The 18,762-nt window shown below is 56.6% G+C and overlaps 1 protein-coding gene across 1 annotated transcript in view; it reads left to right on the top strand.

Moving 5' to 3' along the window:
- Positions 1-1,549: 1,549 nt before the first annotated feature.
- The window catches only part of Hspg2 (heparan sulfate proteoglycan 2), a 67,540-nt gene continuing 50,327 nt past the window's right edge, over positions 1,550-18,762 (top strand). Inside the window, exons 1-16 of the mRNA XM_033767248.1 lie at positions 1,550-1,658; positions 2,362-2,414; positions 3,022-3,157; positions 4,433-4,477; positions 9,103-9,212; positions 9,309-9,367; positions 9,625-9,785; positions 10,966-11,094; positions 11,340-11,597; positions 11,679-11,798; positions 14,827-14,958; positions 15,056-15,200; positions 15,295-15,446; positions 15,538-15,684; positions 18,373-18,536; positions 18,721-18,762. Of these exons, the coding sequence (XP_033623139.1) occupies positions 1,550-1,658; positions 2,362-2,414; positions 3,022-3,157; positions 4,433-4,477; positions 9,103-9,212; positions 9,309-9,367; positions 9,625-9,785; positions 10,966-11,094; positions 11,340-11,597; positions 11,679-11,798; positions 14,827-14,958; positions 15,056-15,200; positions 15,295-15,446; positions 15,538-15,684; positions 18,373-18,536; positions 18,721-18,762 (1,962 nt within the window). The remainder of the gene's footprint in view (positions 1,659-2,361; positions 2,415-3,021; positions 3,158-4,432; positions 4,478-9,102; positions 9,213-9,308; positions 9,368-9,624; positions 9,786-10,965; positions 11,095-11,339; positions 11,598-11,678; positions 11,799-14,826; positions 14,959-15,055; positions 15,201-15,294; positions 15,447-15,537; positions 15,685-18,372; positions 18,537-18,720) is intronic.

Below are 18,762 nucleotides of genomic sequence, written 5' to 3' on the forward strand. Positions count from 1 at the left end.
GGACATTCACCTGCTCAGAAGCCACCTCAGGGGGTCTTTGTCGGCTCAGATAACACTAAGGCAGAGCAGATGCTCCTTAAACCTCAGTATGATGAGGCCAGACAGCACTGAGTGAGAAGTTAGGCCCTGGGTTCAAGTCCCAGCTTCAAGCAGGTGACAGACTCTCTCCACTTCCTTACGGTTTAGCACCTGCTGCCTGGGGCAGGAGTCTCCAGGACATAGTAAGTGTTCAGTGAACACCAGCTCTTATTATTCCCTGACTTGATCCTGAATTTTCCCATTCTGATCCAAGTTCCCTTCTATGGTTAAGTCTCAGGCTCCTCACTACTCTTTCCGGGAGCCCTTTCCCTCCCATCTGGCTCCTTCTCCCCTCTCTGATGTGAAATACAGCTGTTGAGACCTTTTGATGTTCAGCTTTTAACACATGAAGTCTCTGCTGGGGTTGACTCATTCCTTGAAGCAGTCCCGGAGCTGACCCTGGATCCTGGAACCCTGGGGGGAGGGCTGTAAGCAAGAGCAGGCAGGCATCTGGAAGGCCCCAGCCTTGGGTCCCTGGAATCAAGGAGGAGCTTCTGACCAGGCCCTGATATGCTCTGAATTCTCTTTCCCCTCTCACTGCAGATGTGTGTTCCTGGCATTTTTTCCATGTTGGATCTCACTTTGCTATTTCCTGTCCAGTTCCAACCTCCCCCTCTTCCCTGGGAAAAGTTCCGGACCTTGCTCACCACCAGGGTTTTCCTTTCCAGACAGCAGTGTCTAGCGGGTGCCAAGAATCTCCATGCCCTGTGCTTGGCCTCCAAGGACTTGCTTGTATGGGAAGGGTGAAGGGATGGCAGTGACACAGAGCCAGTCCCTCGGGCCACCTCAGCTGAAAGTCAGGGCCCCTGCACCAGCCCTTGTATCATACTCCCCTTAAGTCAATCAGGGCCTGCCCAGGACCCACCCTCCAGCCAGTGGGTAGTTTGCCCTCTATTTCTCACCAAGGAAGGCGGCAAAAGCCCAATTCTAGGTCTTGGCTTGTGGCTGTCAGAGTGCCCTGGGCATCTTACCAGGGATGAGAACCTGCCAGTGTTTTTCTCCAGCCTTGGAGGTTCTTAAGCCCCACCCTGGATGCAGACAGGTAAACATGGCCACCATTCCGACAGGGATAGACATTTGTCTGGTGGGGAGAAGATAAGGAGCAGGAGGTGCTGCCCATGGAATGTGGGGAGCGGGTGTCAAAAGTCACAGCAGAGAGTAAGGTGTGGACAGTGCAGGCCTCACCTTCATGGCTCCCCTAGAGTGCTCACAAGCAAGTCCTCTTCAGGAAGCAGTGGAACTGATGACAATGACAGTGTTGTCCCTTTATCCAAGTACCGACTGAGCACATGCACCGAGGGTAGGGAAGCATCCGTCCCTGCCTTCCAGGTGCTTCCATTCCAGGCCAGGCACAGACAGTAACCAGACCTAGCCTGGGCACAGAATCGCTCCCGTTCCTCGTTGGGGTGCAGGTTACCCATAGTACAATATGCTACTGGAAGTGCGCAGGCCGGTAGTGAGAACAAGAGCGATGTACCTAGGGTCAGCACCCAAAGGTTTCGTGGCCCAGGAGACTGCTGATCTTTTCATCATCGTGCATGAGACGTTTCCCCCTGGTGTCCAGAAAACAGACTCACGGAGTGCGTGGTCTGAGGCTCATCCACTGTCACCTGTACCTTTTCACTCCAGAGCACTTAGAGGGTGATTTTAAGCTGTGCCTTGGAGGGTGTGCAGGAGTCGGCCCCACAGACAAGTGGAGGAAGGTTGTTCCCACAGCAGAGGAACCAGGGCGGGGGCATGGGAGAAGAACAGGTGCGAGGGGACCAGACTGGTGCTGAGTGAGGGTGGAGGCAGCAGCGGGGTGCCTTACCTCTTCACGTTGCTCTTCCTGGGGCCTAGCTGCCTTGTCTAGCCCCTGGGTTTGTTTTTCACAAGCCAGCCCATTTTCCTTCAGGCCTGGCTGGGCTGCTTGGAGAAGGCTGCGCCAGGCCTGAGGCCCGTGTCCCTGGACATCTGGACATTGCTATGGGCCAGCGAATTCCTGCCCGTTGGTACTTGTGGCCTTGTGTTCCCTTGCATTTGTTTTCCTCTTAAGGTCTCTGGGAAACTCCTTTGGAAACATCTCCATCTTGTCAAGGTGCCCACCCTACACCTGAAAAAGGCGTGTATGGGCAGCAGCCTGCATGCAGGGCCCTGCAGCCCCTCCAAGGACAGGCACCCTGGCAGAGCTTGTGCTGGGCTCAGCATTAGGCTGAGGTCACGTGGAGCTGACGCTACATCTCTGCTGCTCCTTTCAGCTCAACTGCTGGGCTCTGCACTGAGGACCCTGTCACCGTGGCTGAGAGTACCCAGGCTCGTCCTGCAGCCCAGAGGAATGTGTCTTCTGTGGTCTGGAGGTGTGGTGGCCAGACTGAGGCAGGAGGCGGCCAGTGTGGGCTGGGGAGGGGCTGCTGTTGGGGGCCGCAGCTGAGACCACCTTACCTCTGTTGCCACCCTTGTCCCCTCCCTACTGCCACTGGCCACCCCTCCACCTGCGTATGGCCCCTGAGTTTACTGGCTTAGGTCATCTCTTAACTGCCTCATCCCTCTGTCCATTCACTCATCCTGTTCTAGCTGTCCCTTCCCTTTTCCAGAGAAAAGAGTCATCATTACCAAAGTGATTTTTATTTGCTTCTCAGCTTTTTTTTTTTGAAGATTCATTCAGAATTTGCATGTTTGGTGCCTGAGGCCCCCAGGGGCTCATGGGATTTGGGGAAGCTGAGTCAGAAACAGTCAAAATCAGCCTGGGTAGGGCCAGGGATTTAGCTCAGTGGTTCCACCACCTGCCCCAAAAGCGCAAGGTCCCAAGTTCGATCACCGGTACCAAAAAAAACCCAAAAAACCAGCCTGGCTCACTTATCCAAACTAAGGCTCATTTAACCACTAGGTTTTGGGGTGAAACTCTGAGTCCTGTGGCTTGGTGGGAGCTGGACGTGTGACTTTTGGCTCTGTTGTCTCACACAGGTGACCCACGGGCTGAGGGCCTACGATGGCCTGTCCCTGCCCGAGGACACGGAGGCTGTCACAGCAGGTCGGGCTGGCTGGAGCTACTCATACCTTTCAGACGATGAGGACTTGCTGGCTGACGATGCTTCTGGGGGTAAGTTGCGGGGTCCGTGGAGGTGGGGTAGGGTCTGGCTCTTCCTGCTGGTCCCTCAGGAGGCCTGTGAAGTCCCCCCAGGTGGTGCCACACGAGTGGGCTGTGTTGGGCATGTTGGTGTGTGACTATCATGTCGGTCTTTCATCACCGGTCCACTTAAAGGGGGAAGGACTTATTTTGGCTACACCGTCAAGGATTTCAGAGGCTCCGTTGCTCCCAGGTACATAGTGAAGCAGAACATCACGGCAGAAAGTATGTGTTGGAGCAGAGTGGTCGCCTCATGGCAAAAGGGCATGGTGGAGGGAAGCCGCTCACTTCATGGCAACCAGGAAACAGACAGGGAGGGGCCAAGGACAAGATAGGCCCTTCGGAGTCTCACCCAGTGACCTGCTTCATCCAGTTAGGCCTCGCCTCCTGCATTTCCCTCACCTTCCAACAGTACCATCAGGTTGTGATCTTGTCAGTGGATGCAGTTAGAACCCTCACGATCCCATCACCTTCTGAAAGCCCCACCCCTGTGCATGAGACTTGGGGAAACATTTTATGTATTTTTCTTTTTTGTTACGGGGTCAAACTCGGGACCTTGCGCTTGCAAAACAGGCAGCGAACCACTGAGCTAAATCCCCGGCCTGCGAAACATTTTAGATCAGAGCCATAACTCCTGTAATTCCAGCTACTCAGGAGGTTGAGGAAGAAGGGGCACAAGTTCAAGGCCAGCACAGGCAACTTAGCGAGACCCTGTGTCAAAATAGAGAATAAAGAGGGCTCACCCCTCCCTGGGTTCAGTCCTCTGTATTGGGAAAAAAAATAAAAACAAAGAAGTGGGCCAGTGTGTCCTCAGCCCTGGTCCCGATGACTAGAATCCACCACTGAAAACTTGTGTGATCTTGGGGTGGCCACAGCTTCTCTCTGCTGCCCAGGAATGTGGGCACTGACAGGGAAGGTGGCTGGTGGTGCATGGTACAGGATGGTCATCCCTGCTGCTGCTCCACCTCCTCCTCTTCCCACTTCGCTGCCAGTCTGACCTGACCCCTCTGTCCCAGCCCCTGAACAGATCTGTGAGTCCCTGGTGTCACGGCCTCAGTCCACAACCTCTCTGATGGATGTTTTCCAAGTTGGAATTGACAGGCCACCCTCCTGAGCGATGGTGGAGGACAGTAACCATTTTGCATCTGCGTGACCCTGTCCCACTCTGCCGGGGGCCCCTCGCGTGCCTGGTGCCCAGGGGGTGCTCAATAAGTACTCTTGCTGAATAAGCCTCTTTCTTGTTTGCAGATGGCCTGGGCAGTGGGGACTTGGGCAGCGGGGATTTCCAGATGGGTAAGTTGCTGCGGGCATCCTGCAGATCCTGTTCTGCCCCACGGCAGGTCTCTGAGCCACAGAGGTGAAGGCCTTGAGGGCTCTTTGGTTTGCCTGGGGGTTCGCCAAAAGAAGTGGGAGTGGTCTCTTACCTGCCGAGTTGTAGGATGGCCAGGATCTGTGCCTGCCTTTTTCATAAGCACAAGGCCGGGGGAAGTGGACACAATTAGCTGATTTCTGATGGGGACTGAGGCACCAGTCACCTGGCATCCAGTGTAGCCCGGGTTTCTCCAGGGCTGGGGTCACTTGCCCCAAGTTGGTGGGTCAGGCGCATCCTAACTCCACCAGTGCTGGCCGGAGGTTTGATCCTGGAGTAGTCTGGGCCTGGCCATGACCTCCCAGCACCAGGACTTGGCCTCTGCCTAGGCTTTCCCTTGGGGCAGTCTGTGCAGGGTACAGGGAGCCTGGGAGCCAGGTGAGGCCCACAAGTGGGAGTGTCAGGTAGGTCCTGGGATATTTGTCACCTCCTGTGCTCCCCCTGCCAGCCCCAGTATGACTGCTGAGGCCCAGCTCTGGTCCTCCCTGTCCATTCAGAAGCATCGAGGCCCCTCCTGTGGGCATTTGGGCAGCCATGCCTCTTCCCTCTCTGAATGGTCCTGCTCAGCCCGTCCCTCTTGATAAGCACCTGGGAGGCTGGGGGTGAGGAAAGAAGGGGGCTAGGAACGGTAGCTAGAGGGCCCAAGGCCAGGGCCCCTGCTTTCCTTGTGAGTGGGCTGATCTGTGAGAAGAGGCAGGTCTAGACCTCCAGGCCCAAAGCCTGGCCGGCCAGCTACACTTGAGGCACCTCTGGCCAGCTGGACTGAATCTCAACCGGGAGGCAGCACGTGTGTCTCTCTGATTCCCCGGGGTCCCTGTGCCCACTGCAGGCCCAAGAATGGTACCCTCTGTGCAGTGGCCAAGAGGGGCTGTCCTGACCCTGGTGTGCCGTTCTGAGCTGTGGCCCTGGCCCTCCTCTCCCAGGCGGGGCTGTGCTCCCTGGCTCCCTAACAGTGTGATCTGCTCCCCTCCCTACCACCTCTCCTGCAGAGCTGTTTCTTTTTTTCCGGCCCATTCTTGTTGCTCTGGTTGTACCTCTTTACCTCTCTTTCCTTCTCTCCCCTCTGCCTGTCTCTCTCCTCATTTCTCGCTGCCCTTCGCCTGTGTCTGTTTCGGTGTCTGTGCTTCTCTCCATCCCCCTTGGCATCTCTGTCTCCTCACCTCCTTCCATCACCTCTGCAGGATCAAGACGACCTCAGGTGCCAGGTGGTCAGTGGCCCGGCCCAGGCCAGATGGGAGCATGGCTCCTTCTGCCTCTCTCCAGCTTGTCCTGTGCTGTTCTTTGTCCCTGTCCTCCTCTTTCAGCTGTACTTGGCTGTGAGTCACCCAGGAGACTCTGAGGCACCTCCCTGCCACCTGGGCCAGACCAGCTCCATCTGCCCCTGCCCCATCTGACCTTATAGATCAAAACCGGAGCCGGGGATTTAGCTCAGTGATGCTGCTGCCTGCCTCATAAGCCCGAGGTCCTGAGTTCAATCCCCAGTACCTGTGGCTGGGACCCTGCTGTCCCTCCCCAGGGACTCCTGTTGGGACCCAGAGGAAACAAGGCCTTGGGGGACACCTGAGGACAGGCTGATTCTGGGCCCACCCCAGGACCCAGAGAGATCCTGAGCTGGAGACACTGGGGTGTGTGACAAGTTCTGCTGAGCAGGGACAGGCGTCTGGAGTTGGGCTGGTGGGGGTAGGACGAGTGAGTGTGTCCTGTGCCCTCCCCACTGAAGAGCTGCCCTAGCCTCCGGCCTCAAGTGAGCTCTCCAGGGAGGTCAGGGCTGGGTGGGAGAGAGCCAGCGGGGAAAGCCACTGGAGCCCCCTCAGCTCCACGGTGCTTTCTGGACGCTGCAAACCCCACCTTCTGCCCTGGCCCTCAGGCCCTCTCGGGGCAGCAGTGCAGGTTAGAGACCAGGCACTTGCCCTGACCTGCCCCTGCTCTGGGAGAACTGGAGAGGCTCGGGCTAGGTCTGTGCCCTTCCCAGACCCTACAGAAAAGGGCTTTGTGGTGCTCCAGCCCCCTCCCCCGGGAGCAGGCACATTCCTGGGCAGAGGCCCGGCCTCCTCACCAGCCCTGCCGTGGGCTGAGGCCAGGGGCTGGGGTGGGGGGACTCTCAATGGGCCTCTGTGCTGGCTCACAAGGGGCCTCTGTGGCTGAGCTCATGGCCCCTACACATGCTCCTACACATGCTGCGGCCCACAGAGCCCCACCACTCAGCATCCGAGAGCCCAGCCCTGTCCCTGTGGTTCAGAGCAGGCGTTCACAAGCACCCTCTTTTGGTGCAGGGCTTCACTCCTGGACCCAGACCCACCCCCACAGCTCTCTTAGTCAAAGAGGAAGAGAGAGTCCTGGCTCTGAGGCCTGTGTGCCTCTTGGCCTGGTGGACAGAGAGTAAAGTGAAAGACACTTCCTACTGTGCCACCTATATTGGCCCTCTGTCACTTTTCAGAGCACCCTTCTGCCTCAGGGACTTTGCACTTGCCATTCCTCTGCCAGGACTCTTCTCTAAACACCTCTTGTGGCTGAGCCCCTTCCTACAAACATTCCTTTGAAGAAAGGACTTCCTGGCTACCACCCCCCAGTAGGCCCTCACCCCAGCCCTCCTTGTTTGTTTCTTGTAGTCCCTATATATTCAGATCCTTTGTTTTATTTTTCTTTCTCCTGTCACTAGCACATGATCTCTGTGAGGACAGAAATTTTCATCTGTGGAGCCCAAGGCCCTCAGTGTAGACCTGTGAAGGGAGTGAGTGCTTGCCTCAGATGACAAGAAGTAAAGCCAGGTTCATTCTCAGGTTTCCCCTCACAACCAGAGTTACTAACGGCACTGCTGTTGTCCATATGTCACCTATGAGGACATAGGTTCAGAGAGGTCAGACACTTGCCCAAGATCCCGGCTGTCAGTGGCAGTGCCTCTCTAGTGGCTGTGCTTTTCACCACTGGCTTGCGCTGCCTCCCTGGTCTGTGCCAGGCTGGGTTCCAGCCCTTTGTACCTGGTTAAGGGTCTTTTGCAGCTCAGAGGAACTTGGCATTTATAATGTATACTTGAATTCATGAACATTGTGGGGTTTAATGTGGTAAATACCTTGTACCTAATAGATGTTCAAGAAATGATTGAGAGTGTGTATGTGTACCACAGTCTCCTACACTACAGGTATTTGGTGTGGGTTGATTTAGCTGTCATTTTCCTGGCACCTAGTATGAGCCATTGTATGTCTGCACATGTGTGTACGTACGTGTACATGACTCATGTGCATACATACATTTGACACATTTGCCACACAGTTTAATTCATATTTACCACACATAGGAACTTATGGACGTTGTGCCAGTCAGCTTTTAATCACTTTGACAAAACACCGAGATAATGTAAAAGCAGGAAAGGTTTGTTTGGGCTCCCAGCTCCAGAGGTTTCGATCCATGCTCACTTGACCTAGTTGCCTTGGGCCTGTGGCAGCCCAGCCCATCATGGCGGGAGCACACGGCAGAGACCCGTTCACCTCATGGCAGCGAGGAAGAAAAGGGGAACAAAGGAACGGGGTCCCAGTGACCTCACGTCTCCAACTAGACCCGCATTCCTAACAGGAACCAAGCCTTCAACACACGGCTGTTGTATGATCCACGCAGTCATCAGCAAATGCCATGGCTGTACAACGCCACATAGGGCAGGAACCCACAACATGATAGCTGTTTGGGTGTGCGCACACAGGGTTATGGGGACGTGGCCAGCCGTCACGCCATAGCGTGTGCTGTGTACCCCGGCTCAGAGTGAGCCCTGGCACTCAGGGTGGCTGAGACCCAAGGTCCCCCTCATGGAGCTCGCAGTCTGGGGGTGAGCGAGGAGGACAAAGCACACCCCTGATTCATGGGGTTTGTGTAGCGCCTGGGAACAGGTGTGCGTGTGAGCATGACGTCTCCTGTCCTCACCGCCACCCTGGCTGCTAAATGCAGCTGACACGCCTACGTCGCTGTCACCGAGAAGGAAACAGGTTCAGAGAGGCGGGGTCAGCGCCTGGGGTGCGGCTGAGTCAGCACGTTATCGCTCCTCTGCCACTCTGTGGCCTGTCCATGTCCCTGTGTACCTGGCAGGTCTGTGTGTCCCACCTCCCAGAGGGCCTGGTCTGGCCCAGCCAGGGCAGCTCAGGCATCTCCATGGAGGATCCTGGGGGGATGTGGTGGCATTGGCCAGGGAAGGTTGGGGGCCTGACCTAGTCATACCTGCAGAGTCCCTGTGCCCAGCCAGCCTCTGCAAGCCACCCTTTCTGTCCAGTCTTCCCCTGAGTGTTGGGGCCTTCTGTCCTGCACTGTCACTTAGTTTCTGGGTCAGGCCCTTTTGTTTGTGTGTTAAAGCCCCTCACTCCGATAGGCCTCATTCTGAAGCCCTGGTCAGGCCTGCCGGGCCACCGCACATGTGCCCCTGTAGGCAGCATGGCCCAGCTGCAGGCAATGAGGTCTCAGCCCACATGGGAGGCTTTCTGGGCACCTTACCGTTTCCACCCACTGGTCCAGCTGCCTGAGGCCACCCCGCGCCAGGCTGCTAACATCCCTCCCCTCTTTTCTACAGTGTACTTCCGGGCGCTGGTCAATTTCACACACTCCATTGAGTACAGCCCTCAGCTGGAGGACGCAGGCTCCAGGGAGTTCCGAGCTGTGTCAGAGGCTGTGGTGGACAGGGTACGGTGGAGGGGCTTGGGGAGCACCACGGTGGGGGGGGTCAGGACCGCAGACTGGGGAGGTATCTGGGTGCTGATGTGCCGTGTCCCTCCCCAGCTGGAGTCAGAGTACTTGAAGACCCCTGGAGACCAGGTCGTCAGTGTGGTGTTCATCAAGTGAGAAGGGTCCCTGGGGAGTGGTGAGGGGCTTGGGCTGGCCTGGAGAGGCTGGCAAGGCTAGGGAGGAAGCTTGGGTCTCCAGAAGAAGACAGGAAAGGCCTGATGGGATGGGAAGGGGATCATCTGGGTCTCAAGTGGCCCTGCTCTGGGCACAGGCCGTGCGGAAGCAAGGCCTGAGCACTGGGGCCAGGCCTCACGGAGAAGCTGAGAACACAGGCATCTTTCTGCCCCGCCCTCTGCCCATCCCCGCCCAGGGAGCTGGACGGCTGGGTCTTCGTGGAGCTGGATGTGGGCTCGGAAGGGAATGCAGATGGGGCTCAGATTCAGGAGGTGCTGTACACGGTCGTCTCTGGGGGCTCCATCGGCTCCTACATCACCTCCCCCCAGGGGTTCCAGTTCCGACGCCTGGGCACAGGTGAGCCTATCCTGGACTGGGCCACCTCCTCCCTTTCTAGACTTACGTGCATCTCCCTTCAGTGTCTCCGCCTTGGGCCCTCCTAGCTGGGGCTTGCACACTGCTAGGTTCGGGAGCTCGCAACCTCCTGAGTCTCCCTTTCAAGCTGTATTACCTTGGGTGGAGCACAGAGTGCTTCCTCTAACAAGTGCCCACCAGACCCGGATTTCTCTCTCCCTGTGTGCTTCTGTACATTGCCTGGAGAGTTCCTTTCTTCAGACGGTATGTGTAAGTGCGAAAGACTTGAATTCAGTAATAAGGACCGTGGTTTTGTACTCAGGCTCAGCCCAGGTTCCTTGTCACTGGACCCTGTCCTGTTTCATCCCCTGAGTCTCTACGCCAGTTCCGATTTGCTCTTGCAGGTTTTGGTTCTCACTCTGTCCCATCTCAGTTCCCTCCGTGGAAAGGCTCCATCCACCACATCACCCACACGCCTCTCACTCAGGGGACCCCAAAGCAGAACAAAGTGCACCCCTGCCTTGGTTTAACCCAAACAGGAAAAAAAGATGGACCATCACCCGCCTTGTCCTGCACATAGAACCTCAGTTAATACACCCAGAGCTCCAGCTGTCTCTGTGGCATCCCCAGACCCAGCTCTAAAGATTGCCCGGTGCCCAGCCCTCTTTTCCCACTTTCCAAGGAGTCATCCTGACGGTTGGTGGGGTGGTTGGCTCAGCCCTCGGCTCCCAGGCCCCAGGTAGATGGCTGCTGACCACACGTTCCTTTCCAGCACAGACCCCCCCACCCCCTCCAGCTGCTGTGGGGGTCACAGTGACACCAGGTGAGAACGGAAGCCCAGCCAGGCCCAGTGGGGAGCCAAGAGAATTTAGTGGCTGGAGAGAGAAGACAAAAGCCAGACAGCTGGGCCGCCTTCTGCCCTCCTCCTGTGCCCTTGCTGGCCCGGGCTGTGGCTTGCATGTGTGTGCTGTGGTGGCTGCATGCATGTGGCATGCCCTATGAAAGGGGGGTGAGGCACTGCCACGCATCCCATGCCTGGTGTGTGCTGCGGTTGTGTCCATCAGTGCTCCTCAGCCTCACCATCTGCCACAGTGGCCTGACACCGGCCCTGAGGTCCCCTCACCTCTGTGTGGTCCTTTCCAGCAACCCCACCCTATGCCTCTGACTCCCTCCTCTCCCACAGTGCCCCAGTTCCCAAGGGTCTGCACTGAGACTGAGTTTGCCTGCCACAGCCACAATGAGTGTGTGGCCCTGGAGTACCGCTGTGACCGGCGGCCCGACTGCAGGGACATGTCTGATGAGCTGGACTGCGGTGAGGGGCTGTCTGGGGGTACGGGTGGCCTGTGAGTGCCAGGGGCCTATGCCTGGGTCTCGTAGTCAGTCTGCAGGCCAAGGGGTCTGAGGGCGGGAATTTGCATGGGAAGGAGTTGACAGAGTCAGGGCTGGGGGAGCTGCATGCAGTAGGGAGTAGATTTGAGGGGTACAGGGAGGGTCAGGCGACAGCAGGGCTAAGGGGTAAGAAGTCCCCTCCTAAGCATCCAGGCACTTTGTCCACAGAGGAGCCAGTCCCGGAGGTCGTTTCTATGCCATCTGTGGTACAAGAGATGTCGCCTTTAACACCCCGGTCACCAGAGGCAACCACCACACGGCGGCCACCGGATACCCTCCGTCCCCAGCCTCTGCTCCCCGATCTAGCCAGACCCATGCTCTGTGGGCCCCATGAGGCTGCATGCCATAGCGGGCCCTGCATCCCCAAAGACTACCTCTGCGACGGGCAGGAAGACTGCAAGGATGGCAGTGACGAGCTGGACTGCGGTGAGCCACAGGCGGGGTTTGCGGGAGCCTGGTTGGAGCGCTGGCCCAGGGGGCCGCTGCTGAGGCTGCTTCGTCCCACAGGGCCACCCCCACCCTGTGAGCCCAACGAGTTCCCCTGTGGGAATGGGCACTGTGCGCTCAAGCTGTGGCGCTGTGACGGTGACTTTGACTGCGAGGACCGCACCGATGAGACCAACTGCCGTGAGTGTCCCTCAGTGCCCCTTGTGTGCCTGGCCCGGGCCATTTGCTCCCCATTCCCCCTAGACAGGTATTGGCCTTCCTAGCTGAGCCGGGAGGCCCTGGACATAAAAGTCAAGGTTCGTCTCTAATCTGGGCAGGTGGTACACACCTGTGATCCCAGCTGCTTGGGAAGCTGAGAAAGGATTGCAAATTCAAGCCCAGCCTGGGTTACCTAACAGGACCCTGTTCCAAAATTTTAAAAGGGGCTGGGGACATAGCTCAGTGGTAGAGTGCTTGCCTAGTATGTGTGAGTCCCTGGGTTCTGTACCTAGCACTGCAAAAGAATAAAATAAAAGTTTCATCTCTGACCAGATCTATAAGGCTTTAGGCCCCAAGCGGCAGGTAGGCTGTGCCTGGTTTATGCTCTCCTGCTCTGCTGTGTTTTTGTGACCATTGGTATTTTTGTTGTTGTTGTTGCCGTGGGGAGGCAGGGCATCAAATGGATGACTGAGAGCGTGATACACTGGGCCCCTTGATGCTGGGGTCCTGGTGTACATGTGAGTGAAAGCCCTACCATGTGGGCTGTGTGAGTCCATTTTCCTGCTGTGAAGAATACCCAAGCCTGGGCACTTGGTAAGCAATAGAGGTTTATTTGGCCAACAGTTCTGGAGGCTGGGCAGTTCAAGATCCAGGGACTGTATCTGGTGAGGGCCTTCTTGCTTTTTCCTAACATTGGCAAGAGAGAATGAGGGAGAGGGCCAATGCATCTCCTTTATCCGGAACCCACTCCTCTGATGGCTGCAGGTGTCACCTCTCAACCCTGTTGCATTGGGAATCATTTCCAACATGTGAACACTTAAAACAGCCTGAGCCTAGGCTTTTCATCTAAAGCTGGTTCTGAGTCATTTGTTCTTCATCTACCCAGATCTTCATCCATCTGTCAGTCCATCTGATCATCTTTTCAACCATCCCACTCATTCAGCCAGCCATGCGTCTGTCCGTTCATCTGTCCATCCACCCACTCGTCCTTCCTTTTCTACCTACCTCTTCATCCACCCGTCTATCCAACGTCCTTCTTCCCATCCATTCTACCATCCATCCATCCACTGCCTGTGTCTCTCTTCTCTGTCCATCCACCCGCCAAACACGCTTCCTGCCACACATCTTTCCACCCAGCCCCCTATTCATTGTGCCGCATCCATCTTGTCACTGTCTTAGACAGCACTGACATCACGACAGTTCAATAGATGAGGGCGGCTGGAGGGTCAGAGCGCACCAGGTGGCACCTTGCGTATCCTGTCCTGGGAGGTAAGCCTGTGCTCGTCAGTCTGAGGCTGAAGATAATCTGTGGCCCTGGGCCATGTGTCTAGTATGCGCCCACATTGCTGCTGTCAGCTTGCCTGGCTTTTCCTGCCTTCCACTTCCTTCCCTGTCCTACAGCAGTCAATGGTAGAAGCAGCCCTGTGCCATTCTTTGGCAGAGTCTCATGACGCCTCCTGGGGCTCTAAGCCCCTTGGAAGGAGGTTGTAATGGAGGGTTTTGACTGAAAAGCCCCTCTGTGAGGCTTCTGCTAGGGAAGAGCCAAGGAAAGTCACGTGCTTGTTGACAGAGCACAATATGAAGAGCAGGTGAAGCTGAGTGGCCTTGGGGGCCCTTCAGAAGGTTGGTCCGAGTGTGTCATAGATGGCAGCCTCCTTGGCTCCTGTCCAGATTCATGGATTCCACTCCTGCACTGTGCCTTCCTCACCCTCTGTCTCCCATGCTCAGTCTCCCTGACGAAGAATGTGGGTCACCACCTACTAGAGATGCCTAGCAGGGGCACGCCTGTGGCAGGCCAGCCCGTTGATGAGTGGCTGCTCCGGGTCAGGTGCCACACCTGGGCCACTGAGTAGGGGTACAGAGCATAGAGCCCACAGAAGGGCCCACCACAACAGATCCCTTGCAAGGCCCGTCCAATATGGAGGACAATACGGGTTACCTAATGGCCACAGACACCAGCTCCTCTGGCTCTGCCTTGACAGGACTCTTGTCCATTCAAGATGTCACTTCTCGGGTCAGGGATTTAGCTTAGTGGTTCTGCCGCCTGCCTTGCAAGCGCAAGGACCCAAGTTCGATTCCCGGTACCAAAAAAATAAAAAGTCACTTCTCTGACTCTGAAGGTGGCTGATGATGTGAGCAACCGTGTGTTAGTCTTTTTCATTACTATACTGAAATCCCCAAAGCAGGCCAACTGTATAAAGAAGGGGAGTTTATTTAGCTCACAATTTGAAGGCTGAAAGCCCAAACAGCATAGAGCAGGCACTGGTGAAACTGTCCCTTGGCTGTGCCACCTCATGGCAAATGGCAGTGATGGGAAGAGTAGGAGGAAGAGGTCACATCTAAAACAGGAAGTTGGAGGGCTGGGGATTTAGCCCAGTGGTTCTGCCGCCTGCCTTGTAAGCACAAGGGCCCGAGTTCGATCCCCAGTACCAATAAATAAATAAAATAAAACAGGAAGTCAGGGCCAGAGATTTAGCTCTGTGGTTCCACTGCCTGCCTCAAAAGTGCAAGGACCCAAGCTCAATCCCCAGTTACAAAAAAACAACAACAACCAAAAAAAAAAAAAAAACCACAAAAAAAGCAGGAAGTCAGGGGAAGCTGTGTCCCTCTTAAGGACGAGGCTTAGTGACCTAAGGATCCACTACTAGACCTCATTTCTTAAAAGTTCCTACCCCTTCCACATCATTGCAGTGGGGCCAGACTTCCACCACATGACCCTTTGGGGATAAGCAACCTGCAGGCCACAACTACAAAGGGCTGCTGTGCCTATGGCCGTGATGTGTCAGGTTTTGGGGTGATGGGAGTAAGCAGTAGGTAGGGGTGAGGTAATGTGAGGAGCTGTTTCACAGTAGACTCATGGCTGTGCTCTGCTGGGTGCTACGGTGTGGCAGCTGTGTCAGGGCCGGGTGAGGTGGGTGAGATTGTGGTGGTCCTGGGGCCAGTAGGGAATGGGGTGGCCATCCTTGCGGACGGTGTCCTCTTGCCCACACCACCTGGCTCTATCCCCCAGCTGCCAAGCAACCTGGTGAGGTGTGTGCGCCCACGCAGTTCCGGTGCATCTCCACCAACACGTGCATCCCGGCCAGCTTCCACTGTGACGAGGAGAGTGACTGTCCCGACCGCAGCGACGAGTTTGGCTGCAGTGAGCAGGGGGCTAGGGGCAGATGGGCCCAGTCCCTTGGGGCCCTTCCTCCCCACCTGGTCCCCTAGACCCCTCACTCCTGATCCTGTCTCTACAGTGCCTCCCCAGGTGGTGACCCCTCCCCAAGAGACCATCCAGGCCTCCCGAGGCCAGACGGTGACCTTCACCTGCGTGGCCATTGGCGTCCCCACCCCCATCATCAACTGGAGACTCAACTGGGGCCACATCCCCTCTCACCCCAGGTACGCCCAGTCCGAGTGGGGGAGGCGCTTCCAGGCCAGCAGAGCCTTGGCCAACGGCCCAGGCGTGACCCACCACTGTCTCTGGGTCCCCCAGGGTGACCATGACTAGTGAGGGTGGCCGTGGCACGCTGACCATCCACGACGTGAAAGAGGCGGACCAGGGCGCCTACACGTGCGAGGCCATGAACGCCCGCGGCATGGTGTTTGGCATTCCTGATGGTGTTCTGGAGCTCATCCCGCAGCGAGGTACGGCACCAGCCTGAGGAACCATCGTGCGCGGGGCGAAGCAGGGCCGCCTGCCTGTGCCCTGCCCCAGCCCTGCTCTGCCGCCCTGCAGGCCCCTGCCCCGACGGGCATTTCTACCTGGAGCCCAGCGCCTCGTGCCTGCCCTGCTTCTGCTTTGGCGTCACCAACGTGTGTCAGAGCAGCCGCCGCTTCCGGGACCAGATCCAGCTGCGCTTTGACCAGCCTGGTGACTTCAAGGGTGCGTGGGGGGCCCATGGGAGGTCGGGGGACACCTAGAGAGAGGACAGCGTGTGCCTCCCAGAGCAAGACCAGGGTGGGAGGGTCACGGGGTTGCCAGGCAAACACTGAGCCCGGGAAGAAGAGCATTTCGGGAGAAACCAAAGCTTAAGAAAAAAACCAGATCTACCTTCGCACTTCTCTGCTTTGGTCCGTGAAGAGGAGGGGCTCTTAGGCCGCACTCCTGGCTCACAGCCCGATTCTGACTCTTACTGACTGGGTTCCCTTGTCCCGCTACAGCCTCGTGGCTCTGTTGGTCTGTAAATGAAAGGGCAAGCCTGATGTGGTAGCCCGTGCCTGCGAGCCCCGTTGTTCAGGCGGCAGAGGCAGGAAGATCTCAAGTTTAAGGCCAGCTGGGTAACTCAGTGAGTCCCCATCTCAGATGAAATAAAACTGGAGTGCAGTGATGCACACTCCTCGTTTCTGGGAAAGACCTAATGGATGGAGGTGTGTGAGCGAGTCAGTGATCTGGGCCACAGAAAGCATGCAATATTAGCTGATGTTGTCATGTGCGTCCTCGCCTCCCCGTTCTGATGGGCTGAGGGAGCCAGTGTCCCCAGAGTGCGAGGGTCCAGGCTCTGGCATCTCGTCAGCACAGGCTGCCCTTCTCACTGCCTGTGTAACACTGGCCCGGCCCTTTGGCTTCTCTGGGCCACTTTCTCAAATATAAAGATGACCAGTGGCGCATACCTGCAATCCCAGTATTCTGGGAGGCTGAGGCAGGAGAATTTCAAGTTTGAGACCAACCTGGGCAACTTAATGATTTAGTGATAACCCTATGTCTAAATGAAGCATAAAAAGGGCTAGAGATGTAGCTCGATGCAAAGGCCCTGGGTTCCACCACCGGGGAAAAAAACATCAGATGGACTTGGTCCTTGGGCTTGTCCGGCCCTGACAGGCAGAATGTCAGGGTGACTAAGAGAAGCCAGATGTCAGTTGGACCTGGAATCAAGTCCCAGTCCTGTCGTGTGCCAGCTGACACTGGGCAGCCCTTTCTCTTGGTGAGGACCTCATTTCCTTCCTGAATCTCTGAGGGTCAATGCAGGCTGATGGATTGGCTCTTACAAAGCAGCCCTCAACAGTACCTGCCTGTTATGCCCTTTCGGGAGTAAGGAATCAGGGTCTTGTACAAGATGAGTGTTATGGCTGTAATCCCAGCGCTCAGGAGTCTGAGGCAGGAAGAGTGCTATGAGTTTGAGACCAGCCTGGGCTACATAGCAAGGCCCTGGAGAGAGGTGGGGTGGGGAGAGAGGGAGAGAAAGAAGAGTGGTACTAAATCTTAGTTGCCTTTCAGTGCCTCCCAGAATACTGGAATATTAATGACCACCATTTGCTGGCTATGCAGCTGGGACTGTGGCCAGATGTGGACATCACTGGGTGGCCAGTGACCCCTGCAAGTTCAGGGCTGTTTCAGCTTCCACATGGGAAGCCCGAGTGCTGGGAGGCTGCGGGCACCACTGGGATCAAAGGCCAGTTAGAACCCGGGCTGTTTGGCTGGAATCTAGATGGTGGCAGGTTATGTGGATGGTGAGCAGGACGGAGGGCCTGGAGGGCCCAGAAGAGAAGGAGAAGGCAGGCTGGGTCCCTGGGGCCCAGCCTTGGGGTTATATGTGGTCATTCTCAGGTAAGGGGTCAAGGGGAGACTGGGGAGGTAGCTACGGGCTCAGCATAAGGGAGAACTTTTCTTTGGGTACTGGGGATCAAACTCAGGGCCTTACTCTTGTGAGGTGGGCGCAGCGCCATTGAGCTAAATCCCCGGCCCTAAGGAAGAACCTTTTAAGAATCAGAACTGTCCCATGCTTTGGAGGTAATGAGCTGCCCATCTGGTGTGGAGTCTCTAGCCACAGTGTACCATGTGGAAGACATGGATGTGGGGATTTCCGTCACCACAGAGTTCCAGGGGGTGATGCTTCCAGAGGCCGGGGCTGCTGTCAAGGGAGTCCCCGAGTTAGGTGGCTGTGTGCACATGCGCCTGTGTGTAGGTGAGGGCTCGACCAGCAGACCCGTCCTAACAGTGGCAATGAGAAGGGTCAGTCACCTTTTGAGCACCTTTTTGGGGATGTCCTGTGTTTTAATCATTTTAAATACATTTGCTCATTTTATCTCCCTAACACCTGTATATAGCCAGGACTGGGGCTTTGGGTCTTCAGCCCTCTAAAGCTCTCTGCTGCCCCCATTGGGCTGTCCACAAGCCTGGCAGTCCAGGGATCTCTGAGCAAAAAGCTCTGAGAAGTCCTGCTGCAGAGAATCTCCCTGATCTTCCTTTGACCTTGTGGTTCCCAAAATGGCTCCCAGCTGTCATTCTACAGCATTGACTTCCCCAGCACTGCTTTGGGACGTGCTGCTCCAAAACATCAGGAGGAGAGAAAGACTGGGAGAGCTCATCCACATTCAGAATCCCTGCTATTTGGGAGGCTGAGACAGGAGGATCACCAGTTAGGGGTCAGCCCGGGCAAGTTAATGAAACCCTATTCAGAATTAAAAGGGCTGAGGACCTAGGTCAGTGGTGTAGAACTGAGCAAAACACTAGGCTCTACTTTGGAAGAAAGACCAGTTTTCCGAGTCAGATTTCCCGCAAAACTGTGTCCCGCCTTTCTGGGTCCCTCCCCACCAGTCAGCTCTCTGCCCTCACAGCCCCTCTGCCCCACAGGCGTGAACGTGACGTCACCCTCGCAGCCCGGCACGCCGCCCCTCGCCTCCACGCAGCTGCAGGTAGACACCGCCCTGCAGGAGTTCCAGCTGGTCGACCTCTCACGCCGCTTTCTCACCCACGACTCTTTCTGGGCTCTGCCAGAGCTGTTTCTGGGCAATAAGGTGAGGGCCAGCTCCGCCTGGACTGAGGCTTCCTCCACGCCCAGAAGCCCCCTGGGCTCCGCTTCCCCTGACGCTGGTGGCAGAGTGAAGGAGGAGCTGAGGACACAGCTGCTCATGGAGGCGGGTGGACTGGGGCATCCCTGTCCCTGCGCTGCCCGGCCCTAACCCGCCCCTTCTTGGCCAGGTGGACTCCTACGGCGGCTCCCTGCGCTACAGCGTGCGCTAC

This window comes from Fukomys damarensis, unplaced genomic scaffold (genome assembly GCF_012274545.1).
Source record: "Fukomys damarensis isolate Sample0158 unplaced genomic scaffold, DMR_v1.0_HiC HiC_scaffold_23, whole genome shotgun sequence".
Taxonomy (NCBI): Eukaryota; Metazoa; Chordata; class Mammalia; order Rodentia; family Bathyergidae; genus Fukomys; species Fukomys damarensis.